We start from the raw sequence: 11,919 nt of genomic DNA, 5'->3' as shown, positions 1-11,919 counted from the left end.
TTCGTAAGGGAAGCTATCTGTGCAACACTTGTGATGCCTGCCCCCAGATAGAGGACGCTGCGACTGTAACTTCCAGCTAATTCATACCCTGATACATGCGTTCTACTCTCACTGTCGTGATCGATGAGTGTCACTCCAACTTCATTCTCGTCAATCATGTTACAAAATACAGTGAATGGTTCGTAACCTCCATCGCCATCAGGATCGATAACATACGAGCCACTTGTGGCCTGCGGCCTGTGATATCTTATTTCACTGCAGGATTTTCCCATAGAACCCGGAGATAGAAGCATAAATGTGCGTTGTAATAAGTTCTTAAAAGTGTTTTAGGCTTGACAATTGCTTGCCAATCCATGATCAATGAACCTCTTTAGCTTGTACGTTTTGTTTTCCCATTTCAAACCACGTGATGTTACTCCAGAAAAAATGTCTTTCAAATGTCGTCTTCTGCATGTGCATATGTATGCATAACTTATTTAAAAACAAAAAGAAAATTTCCTTGGGAACATCACGTGGTTTGAAATGGAAAAACAAAACGTACAAGCTAAAGAGGTTCATTGCACTGAACAGTCGCTTAGAGTCTTTTATTACAGATAACATGAGAATTTTATTCCATAAAGCTCATTTGTACAAATCTATACACTTTATTTATGCCTCTCAATATAAATGAGGTTGAGTGAGTCGCCAAACTGTTGTGCTCGGTTTGCAGGACGGAGAAAAATAGACAGGCCACTTGGAGAAATCTGGCTATGTACCTTAGCACAAAGCCGGTTTAATAGCAATGAAAATATTACATCACAAACTTAAAGAATTGATCGCACGCCCAGCAAAGGTGGGGATCTGAAAGCCCACCACAGAAGTAAACTGAGAAAAAGAAAGAAAGAAAGAAATAATGGAACCTGGCAATGGGGAGGTGAACCAACCAGAACAACCAGATCAGTCGAGCTTGAAAAGCGAATGAATATTTACTGCACTTTCTCGGAATGCAACAAATTCCCTCTAGGGGATACTTATTAATTGCTCCTCCCTAGGAATGACCGCGTGACACTTTGCTGAGTGCATAATTATGCATGCATTATAAATCTTAATTATTGAGATGCATAAAACTTTTATTGGCAAGCCAATAACACCTTTATGCCTCTCAATATAAATGAGGTTGAGTGAGTCGCCAAACTGTTGAGCTCGGTTTGCAGGGCGGAGAAAAATAGACAGGCCACTTGGAGAAATCTGGCTATGTGCCTTAGCACATAGCCGGTTTAATGAAAATATTACATCACAAAATTAAAGAATTGATCGCACGCCCAGCAAAGGTGGGGATCTGAAAGCGCCAAAGCCGACTTGGGATAAAGGAGGCAGCCCCACCCCAACAGGAATGGCGACAAAGGCAACCTCATATGAATTGCAAAAAGTGGAAGCAAGAAAGTTGCTAACAAGATAACATGGAACCAAGGACAATGTCCTGATGAAAACAAAATTCAACGACATTGGTGTGAAAAATGCCCCTGCAATTGTTCATCACCAAAAAAGTGGCCTTAATAAACAAGTTATAACAGTACAGGAACAGCACCCCTGTGACTGCCTGTACTGGTAGGTACAACAATGCATTAAAGAAATTAAGGTGAGACAGAGCCTCTACCAGGGTAAAACACAGGAAACCAAGGACAAGACCCCTGCCTTGTCAAAGGTGACAATAAAAATGACCAGATTCCATACCCTTACATTAGGACTGGAGAGTTGGGATGCGAATATACCTACGGAAAGCATCAGACTTCCACCTGCTCAAGAGGCGAATTTGGGGTTTCAGACAGCCCGCTTGTAGCAGCGAAAGAAGCCCCCCTGATGCGAAAGCTGTGCCCTTTATACTCAGTGGGGTCTAATCCACAGCTTCTAACTCCAAGGACAATAATTCTGTAAAAAAGGGGTCTAGAAATAGGTCTACCCTCTAGAGATTGAAAAAGTGCACCATCAACTGGGCCGCGCAAGGCAAGATAGTCCAGAAGGCTTTGCACAGGACCCACTTCAAGCAAAAAACCTATTGATTGGTTTACAAGCCCTGATGGGTGACTAAAGTATCATGGGATATTGACAAGAGCAGATTAGTATAAAGGCAAAACAAGACCCTAGTTACAAGAGACCCAGTAAATAAACACAGCACTATACGATGACTACATGGCCCCTGCTCACAAAGTGAGAAGAATTAATAATTGGTGTAATGAACTATGAAGGAATCCACATGCACGGACACAGCCAATGATTTGTTAAGGGCAGCCAGGCTGCCAAAACCCGAATGATGTGTGTGATCACAACAAGGAAGTAAATGCAATGAAGGGAGTCAGCTTGACAGAAGTACATGTAAACTAATTGGATGACTGTGTCCACACACACAGAAACCGACTTTAACTGTACTTAACTACATGAAGTCTTATGAAAAATTTAAATGGACATAACGACATGGCCCCTGCTCATGTAGACATGCAGTACTGTGACCTATTAATTGAAATAGAAAAGTAATAGTGATTAAAATGCAACATGACAGAAGCAGCATACGGGTACAGCCAATTATCACGTCTGAATGATAGGGGTGGTATATGGCGTAGCCTAGCCGCCAAGACCATTCTCCGACATGGTATAACGAAGAGTTAATGTAAAGCAAGCGACTGAGAGTCAGCTTGTCTAGGTGACCAATTGGAATTGGTCAAAAGTGCTTCAATGTTCATGTTGCACCATGCCTAAAAATGGGCAGTGATTAGTGTGACCGCCTGCTACGAAAACCCCGAAAAAACCCCTGCGGGGAAAAAGAAGGGAACGTAGTCTTCCAGGACACTGCAGTCACACAAACCCTGAAGACAGAGGCAATCACGCCCTAGCAGGTAGTAAGTATCTGAGTTAAAATTGGGAAAATCGGTATGTCTAGATGACCTACATTATCTTAACGTATACAGCATAGCATACAACGTATGTAAGAATAATATTATTGGTAATATTAACTAAGCTTGGGTATCCTTGCGTTGGCGAAAACCTTCGTAACTCGAGGTAGATTCAGGTGATAACATCTTGGTATGATATAAACTCTTGGAGGGCATCAGAAGCAAGAAGAAACTTAGAAATAAACTCTCATTGGGATGGTGTGGAAATAATGGTGTTTCACGCAGACGATCCACGTCCAGTCCACATAAATCGTTCCAAACGTGCAAATTCAGATTACCAGGGATGTGAATAGTGCTATTAAAATTGATATCGGAAAAGGTGACGGCCTCAATAACTTCGCCTTTTATCGATTTTTCTTCAAACAATTTCTTTGGAGGTCGATCACGAATAAAAGGGAACGCGAAAAATCCCATATAAACTATAGAAACGTAGAGAGGGCCAAGCACAAAGATGCCACGGTGTAGTTTCCAAGAAACCATGAAGTCGATTGCTTATGTTACATTAAACTGGTCTGAAAGTAGGAAAAAAAAGAAAGTAGTCTTCAAGTAGAAATATGAATAATCCTACAAGATACAAAAGATTTTTGATGCAAAAACGTGAAACGAAATTCATGCAAAAAATGTTAAGTACATGTAAATATATGCTTCCTTGTATCCTCTCGTAAAGCGAAGCAATATGTTCCAATGTCATCGAATTTTCCCTGTTGATTAATTACTATGGCGCTGGTATTTAATGTGAATTGTTTGTCGACCGACATCTGTCTAAACCCCAATCAGTTTGGAAAGCCATGAATTACAAATCAGCTTTTACAAGTAACTTTTTACAAATGCACTTGTCTTAGAATTCCAGTCCATGTTTTTAGAATCCCATTGTGTCCTAGACGGCGAGTAGTCTCTCTTTTGCTCTAGAATCGTTGAAACGAACGCGTACGTTGCACTTTTAAGTAAGATACGAGGTGTATTTTGTCATTTAGTGGTTATCTATTGCATCAAGTTATCTAAACACGGTAAAACCTTCAGGGTTAGGATTAGGATAGGGTTAGCGTTAGGGTTAGGTTAGGGTAATTGTATAATTACTGAACGTTTCATACCTTGTTAAAAAAAATTTGAAACAATAGAAAAAGAGACACCAAGTACTTACTACTTTTAATGGCTGGAACTGCGGGTCGCATATACCGCGGGCGTTGGTTAGAGAGAAAAGAGAAACTGCAATGGTTTCATATTCAGTTGCGTTTTGGAACCCCAGCGCTCCGGTGATGGAGTGTTCTTATTTGTCGATCTAGGGAGAAGTGATGACGTCAACTTTGATAAATGTCAATCAACTCTAAATTCGCGGCAATTTGGAAGCCGTTTACGATTAGAATTCAAAACAAGAACAGGAGCCGCATTCACTTTTCTTGAAAAATGTTTTGGCCATTCTGCCCACAGGTTTCTTTAAAAGCTTTATTAATCCAAGTTTCACTGTCGCGAAAAATGTTATACAGCGATTTACAGGTACTACTTTCCGATTTTATACCACTACGATTTTTACTTATTTTACGAGTAAAGCCACCGATTCTATCTATTTTACGACTGACGTGTTCGATTTGCTTTAGATTTTCATTCTACGATTTCACCTTAACACGGCGCTTTTGAAATTATTTTCCAATTCTTCCGATTCAAAGATGGCCAAAATAATTAAGCAACAGCTGGCATTGCGGAAGGATTCTTTGTCCACTATCGTTTTATCCGTTAAATATCAAGCAAACATTCTTTGCTTCCGTCGTCATCTGCAGTACCCTTGCAGACTCAGTTTTGATTTCGAACTGTGAGGAGTTTGGAAACTTACATTTGTTTGAATCTTCCTTCGGTGACATCGCTTCCTTTGTCCTGGGATATCTGTTGCTCTTTCACAAATTAGGAGAAAGAAATGTAGTAAATCCAAGCTTCTCCAAAATAAGTTCAGGGAAAGCCTTTCTTCTCCCTACCGACATGAGATGTTAAAAATATTATCCATGCTCAAGTACGATATCTTCGGTTGTTGGGCTTCTGAAGGCTCACCGGCGCCGCTTTTCCGTGGAAAATTGCCATAAAAATAAGGAACTCTCAGTACATAAATGGGAAAAATCCGACATGGACGGCTTTTTATTTGTTGCTGTTTTTTTCGGCGTGGAATCATCGCCAATCACCTTACCGTGTAGCTAACCTGAGTATCAGGCTTTTGCTAGAAGGAAAGGAAAAGGAAAGCCTGACATAGTCTTTCAATTGAACCTTCCGCCCCAATCACAACACGTTACCCGTATCCGAAAAACTAGCCAATCAAAATCACTTCCGGTATCCACTTGTTTAAATGTGAATTTCAAATGTGTCAACTGCCATACTATGTCAAAGAGCGCTCGGCGGGCAACTAATATATAACTACTATGTCACTGTAAACTTGTCACCGATGAATGGGCAAGGTTTGCGTAGTTTGTCGTGAAAGTCTGCTCACAAATTACGGCAGTTGTGCTGCTACGGTGCCGCTTCTCTGTGAGTTTACAAACAAAGAGTTTTCTTTTCGAGTATTTTGAATGGAAAGCCAGTCATAGTTGTTGGTCTTGGTCACCAACGCCTTCTGTGAAAAGAATTGTTAATTGTTCCGAGAATTTAACTTAGTTGAATCACAACAAGTATTTACAGCTGCTTATGTTGGAGAAATATCGGAGGAAGTGTCAACTGCTTCCCTACCATCTGCTGATCATGAGGGAGATAAGCATCGAATATTCTAGAACATCCTCGATCTCCTACTGGAATTACTCCGACGGCGTCAAAAGTTCAGCCACAGTTCTACTTCAAAAATGTCAAGGACCAAAGCCCCCAGTACCGTCAATGAAACGGACTCTATTTGGAGAAAACCTGTTGTCGAATACTCGGTTGTCACTGAAGAAATATATGCTATCGTTATCGGCGCTTTTAAATTAATTAATTTTTAAACTCGTGGCTCCCTAGATCAAACTACGTTTACAGAATTTACACTTTTCTAACGACAGGATACTGCAAAAGTGAGGTCCATGCAAATAGACTTGTTCCATCGACTTGGACTCTACCGCCATCCAAACTCATGATTCGAACACAGCTTCAATCTTGACAAAGAAATTACGATGTGAAAAGGTCAGATAGGAAAAAATTGTAAACAAGTGAGACTTCTGAGTGAAGTGATCGCACCCCAAAATGGATCCTCTAAAGAACGTGACTCGATAGACTTGTGTTTCGTTGACTTCTCGAATGGAGTTACGGTGTAGCCCTTTTTACTGGGTTGCCAACCCAGTCGGAATCTGTCTTTAATTTCGTCGTTTTTACTGGGTTGCCTATGGGCAAACCCAGTCGAGGTCTGCGTTTAGTTTGTTTGTTTTCTTTTTTTTTTTTTATTTTTTATTTTCCGTGTCGGTAAAAGTCTTGCCTGTCACTCCCCTGGTAAGTGGTGTCTTTGTGTATAGAGCCTTCTGCGCGTATTTTCTTAGGATCGAGAGGGTAGTGGAACTGCGTAGATTTCTCTGGTGGACACAGTAGAATCATCAACTTAGCCTGCAATGGCGTCGAAAGTCATGCAACGCGAATGGCGTTTTAGTGGATCCTTAAACAAAATATACCCTTATGGAGCTCAATAATGGAAAGTCAGTTGGATAAACTACGCATGAATCTCAAAAGCGACGAGTACTGGACTTCGACAACAATCTATCGCCCGTCGAGACGAAATCAAAGTGAGCAGTATTTACCTGAAGTACATGGTAATTTGACACAATTGAGTTTCTTGTCTTCACGCACGCAATCAAATAGGAAGAGGTTTTCGCCTCTAAGAGCAAATATGTTGTTTGTTTCAATAAAATTTTCGCTGGAAAAGGATTCTGTGGTATTTTCTGCCTTTGTGAATTATAATATCATGTTGTGTATTGAATTTTCGAACTTAAGGTTCAAATGTGATATGGGAGAAGTTTTTTAGTATTGCTCTGTAAGCAGGAAGGGTTCACAGGCCTGTTGGAAGCGTGCTTGAGTTTCAACAAAATGAGGCCCAAAATCAGTGAAAACTTGTGACGCACATGAATAATAAAGTAGCTGCTATTTCCAAAATGATGGAATTACCTGGTGATAAATAACGTCGTACGCGTCTTGGAGAGTAAATTTTGACTTTGCATAAACAAGAGTTGGGCGATTGTGATCTTTGTTTTGACTTCACTCATTTCATTGTCAAACTTTATAACACTTGACAGGAAAAGAAACTTACGAAAACCGATCATGACTAAAACACCACACGAGTACATACGGGTAACATACGAGTAACATACGAGTAACATACGGAACATACGGACACATACGAGTAACATACGACTAACATACGAGTAACATACGGATACATGCGACTAACATACGGATACATACGAGTAACATACGGATATAGTAAAAAAATACAAACATATACGAGTAAAATTCATACCAGTAAATTTTTATGCAAAGTAACGACAACTTAAGTAAAATATTACGCATTACTTCCCCGACTAAGGAAAGTTTGCGTTACAAGAGCAAAGATATTTGATATTAAACTGGTGGCCTGGGGTCATGCCTGGTAATCTGATGTGCGCAAAAAATAGCCTGTCGCGCAGTGGATGTTCTTCACGCGTTCGATCTTTACCGTGCACTGAACAGATTGAAGAGCGTAATACTGATTTACAGATGACACATTTGAGAAAGGAACCGTGATGTAGATGTAACTAACAGTGGTAAGTGAAGTGTTTTTGCTACCGCAAATGATACCAAAAATCTGCTTTAGTTTTGTAACATGAACAACGTTTGTATATAGTTAACTAAAGAATTTAAGTGCGGACTCTAGGTGAAGATCGGCTTACAGCCCTGAAACCACGTGTGAAGTATTGTTTTCCGAGTGTGTCTACTATTTGAGGATCGCATTATGACCAAAATAATATATGTAGTAGTTGTGTGCATTAAGCAGTTACGGTTTCAGTTACAGTATCACTGAGTTGTCTTAATAATTTTTTATTTCGAATTCAGTTTGTATTTCAGGCTTTTGAAGACTTAATCCCACTGACTTCATTTTAATTTTTAAATATTTACATTTATAGCTAAAATATCGTTCCAATACTTAAATAACTTTTCGGAATTATTGTTTGTTGTCATTAGCAGTTACAGTTACAGTTTGCAGTTAAAGTTAGCAGTTTCCAGTTTCAGTTGTCTGACATACAGAGTAAAGACGAAATGTTTTGTTCTATTGTCTAGTTTTGCAGGTTTAGTGAAACTTTGATTGCCAATCAATACAACAGGGTTTACATACCGTCAATACATATTTAGTTATTTAGTGTTGCAAGGAACGTTTCAATATGTCTTGAATTGTTAAGAGCTTTTGACGGCTTTAATAGCTTTGTAATTCCTGATATCTCGATGCCAAAAATACATACCCCTTGGACCTCTGATATGAAGTGTGTGTGTGTGTGTGTGTGTGTGTGTGTGTGGGGGGGGGGGGGGGTTGATGCCACCCCCTCAGGGTTTTGTAAATGAGGTTGATAAAGGGTTGGATGCCACCCCCCTCAGATTTTGCAAATTTTGGAAAGGAGATTTACTCTGTTGCTGAAACTTTAAGCAGCTGTTCGTTTATTGCTTGCGGATTTTTTAATGTGTCAACTGTTCCAAAAATTCGACATTTTAAACATAATTCTTCTAGTTTCTCAACACGAAATTACAAAATCGATACATTTTTACATGTACATGGTTACATTTAAGCTTTCTGGCTTGATCTAGCACTGATTTTTTTGCCATTAAAAAAGGCAACTGAGGTGAAATAGTGAAATCAAGATGGCGGATCTGATGACGTCATACGACGTCAGCGACATCCAAAATATATTGTCATCTTGCAGTGCAAGCTAAGGGTTTTGCACTCCATGTGAATTTATTTTACTGTGACTAAATTTAACGAAACCCTTCGGAGGGGGGGGGGGGGGGGGGCGATCAACATCCCCCCTCAAACTGAACCGGGAACGTGTTTGCTGACGTGCAAAAATGCTTGCAAGGCTTATAATTAGAGCTTAGTTTATCAGAAAAACACTCGTATTACTCGTATGTATTGGTATGTATCCGTAAATTAGTCGTATGTATCCGTGTGTTAGTCGTATGTATCCGTATGTTACTCGTATGTTAGTCGTATGTTAGTCGTATGTGAGTCGTATGTATTCGTATGTATCCGTATGTTCCGTATGTTACTCGTATGTTACTCGTATGTTACCCGTATGTACTCGTGTGGTGTTTTAGTCATGATCGTATCTTGCCATCATTTGACACAGATGCTTCACTGTTTGGCTAGTAAACTTAATCACGACGCCCGCTGAATTCCGGCCATGTCACTTTTGATTTTGCAATTTACTTGAACGCAGCAAAAATCTCCCAAAATGTTTGTCGCTGATCGTAACTTTTTATATTCTATATTCACGGTTCAAAATTAATGTTGTTTTCATGTCGTAAATATTCTATTCTCGATCGACCGTCCGAGAAACTTCCTTCTGCTCTTTCTGAAAACTGTGTATCAATCAATATTTATTTGCTTTTTCATCAATATTTGTTTTGCATAAAGCAAGCTAACAGAATCTGTACCTTGCTGAGTTCGCATTTGTTAGCGTTAATAGTATTTTCGGTCAGATGTTTCTGTTTTCCATGAGGGGTTTATTGTTTTGGTCTCCCATCCCAACACTAACCCCGCGAAACAGGGCTTGACTTCAGTGAAGTTTAGTATTACAAAATTTTCGGATGCTCATAGGGCACACTTGTGGTGAAAAGAAGTTGTGAGGGAACTTGAAAATTATCAACATGTCAGCCCAGAAGCCAATGTTTCTCGCTTCTCTTTTATTTGTTATTCTTCAGAGACTGGAATGCTGTATTTCAATACCACACAATTCAGTGGCTTCTGATTTTCTGTAGCACGTACCACAGGCAAGGCAGTGTATGCCTCACAGAAGCATCTAGTTTTATTTTTCGTTTTCTTTTTTTTTTTTCTTTTTTTCCGTGTCGGTAAAAGTCCTGCCTGTCACTCCCCTGCTAAGTGGTGTCTTTGTGCATAGAGCATTCTGTGCGTTTTTTCTTAGGATCGAGAGGGTAGTGGGAAATGTGTATATTTCTCTGGTGGACACAGTAGAACGATTAACTTAACCAGCAATGGCGTCGAAAGTCATGTAACGCGAAAGGCGTTTTAGTGGATCTTTGAACAAAATGTACCCTAATGAAGCTCAATAATGGCAAGCGAAATACTGGACAAGACAGGCGGTCGAATGTTAGAAGCGACGAGTAATGGACTTCGACAACAATCTGTCGCCCGTCGAGCCGTAATCAAAGTGAGCTGTCTTCCTAACATTTTGCCTAGCGTGGTGTTTTGTACAACACTCAAACCAAATGAACAGTTCTGTGGTAACTCAGTGTGGGTTCAACAAAGACAGAGAAGGAATCCATATAGTGGATCTGTTATCTCAGTTGTCTCGCTATTTGTCAGATTTGTATTTACCTGTTCTCAACTCTGCACAGTCTTCCGGTATAACAATTGGAAATTTCACTAATAAGTCATTGACGTGAATGGCGTTTTAGTGGATCTTTAAACAAAATATACCCTCATGGAGCTCAAGAATGGATCGTCAATTGTATGAGCAAGACAGCGCTGAAAAATAAATATCTGGCGAGTAATGGTCTTCGACAACAATTTCATTTTTCGCCTTTGGATATCAAGTGAGCTTTGTTTCTAATATTTTACTAACTTGGTATTATATAAAACACGGAAATCAAATAGCAAATTTTTTATGGATTTAACCATAGTTACTATGATTTAACAAATTAACATTGAAGGAATCGAACGCCTACAAGAATGCATCACAGTGTTTACTCAAGTCGCATCTTAGTTGTCTGACAATTTACATTTACCGGTATTTTGTACTCAACTCTGCAAAGGTGTAAAATATTTGGAAATGTGACAGTGAAAAATTACTTGAATGAAAGCTTGTTGTCTCTTTTGTGCTTTATTATTTAAGGTCAAGGTTCTTTCGAAAAGGGTTGAATGTGAACTGTCAGAAATTTATTTAATTGCATATGCTTTGTGATTGTGTGTTTCGCTTGCACGCACGCAACTGAAATAGGAAGGGTTTCTTGCCTCTTATAGCAAATATGTTGCTTGTTTCAATAAATGTTTCGCTGGAAAATATTTCTGTGAAATTTCTAGCTTTTGTAAATTTATCATGTTGTGTAATTTTCGAGCTTAGCAAATTTGCATACATGTGTTGAAATGTGATACGGGGAGAGTTTTTGTGGTAACGCATAAGTCACGAAAATAAACAGGTCTGTTGGAAGCGTGCTTGAGTTTCAACAAAATGACCCCCAAAATCGGCAAAAGATTGTGACGCTGATGAATAATAAAGTAGCTGCTATTACCAAAACGATGGAATTACCTGGTGATAAATAACCTTGTCTTGGAGAGTAAATTTTTGATTTTCCAGAAACAATGGTCAACCTCCGAGAGTTGGGCGATTGGGATCTTTGTGTTGAATTCGCACATTTCTTGTCCAAATTTATAACAATCGAAATAAAAAGAAAACTAACAAAAACAAAAACCCGGTAGCTTCGCATCATTTGACACAGATGCTTCACTATTTCGCGAGTAAACATGCCGCGGTAAAATAACGCGGTAACTTGATCACTGCGCTCGCTGAATTCGATGTGCGATTTACTCGGTGCAGCCAAACTTGTACAATTACAACAAAACAACTAAAATCTCCCAAACTGTTTTTCGCTGATGGTAACTTTTTATATTCGTGGTTCAAAATTTATGCTGTTTTCATGTCGTATAGTTTGTTACCGATGGCAAAATATTTTACGCTCGATCGACCGTCCTGAAACTTCCTTCTGCTCTTCTTAAAAACTGTGTATCCATATTTATTTACTTTTACATCAATATTTGTTTTGGATAAAGCAAGCTAACAAAATCTGTATCTTGCTT

The 11,919-nt window shown here is 39.3% G+C and overlaps 1 protein-coding gene across 1 annotated transcript in view; it reads right to left on the bottom strand.

The window, feature by feature from the left end:
- LOC138056274 (neurexin-4-like) overlaps positions 1-272 on the bottom strand; it is a 627-nt gene extending 355 nt beyond the window's left edge. Inside the window, exon 1 of the mRNA XM_068902062.1 lies at positions 1-272. This exon is cut by the window's left edge and continues 355 nt beyond it. Coding sequence (XP_068758163.1) covers positions 1-272 — 272 coding nt within the window.
- Between the last annotated feature and the right edge of the window lie 11,647 nt (positions 273-11,919).

The sequence above is a fragment of the Montipora capricornis genome, chromosome 7, assembly GCF_036669925.1.
Source record: "Montipora capricornis isolate CH-2021 chromosome 7, ASM3666992v2, whole genome shotgun sequence".
Lineage (NCBI taxonomy): Eukaryota > Metazoa > Cnidaria > Anthozoa > Scleractinia > Acroporidae > Montipora > Montipora capricornis.
Note: the sequence above shows the minus strand (reverse complement) of the source record. Positions and strands in the feature narration are given on the sequence as shown.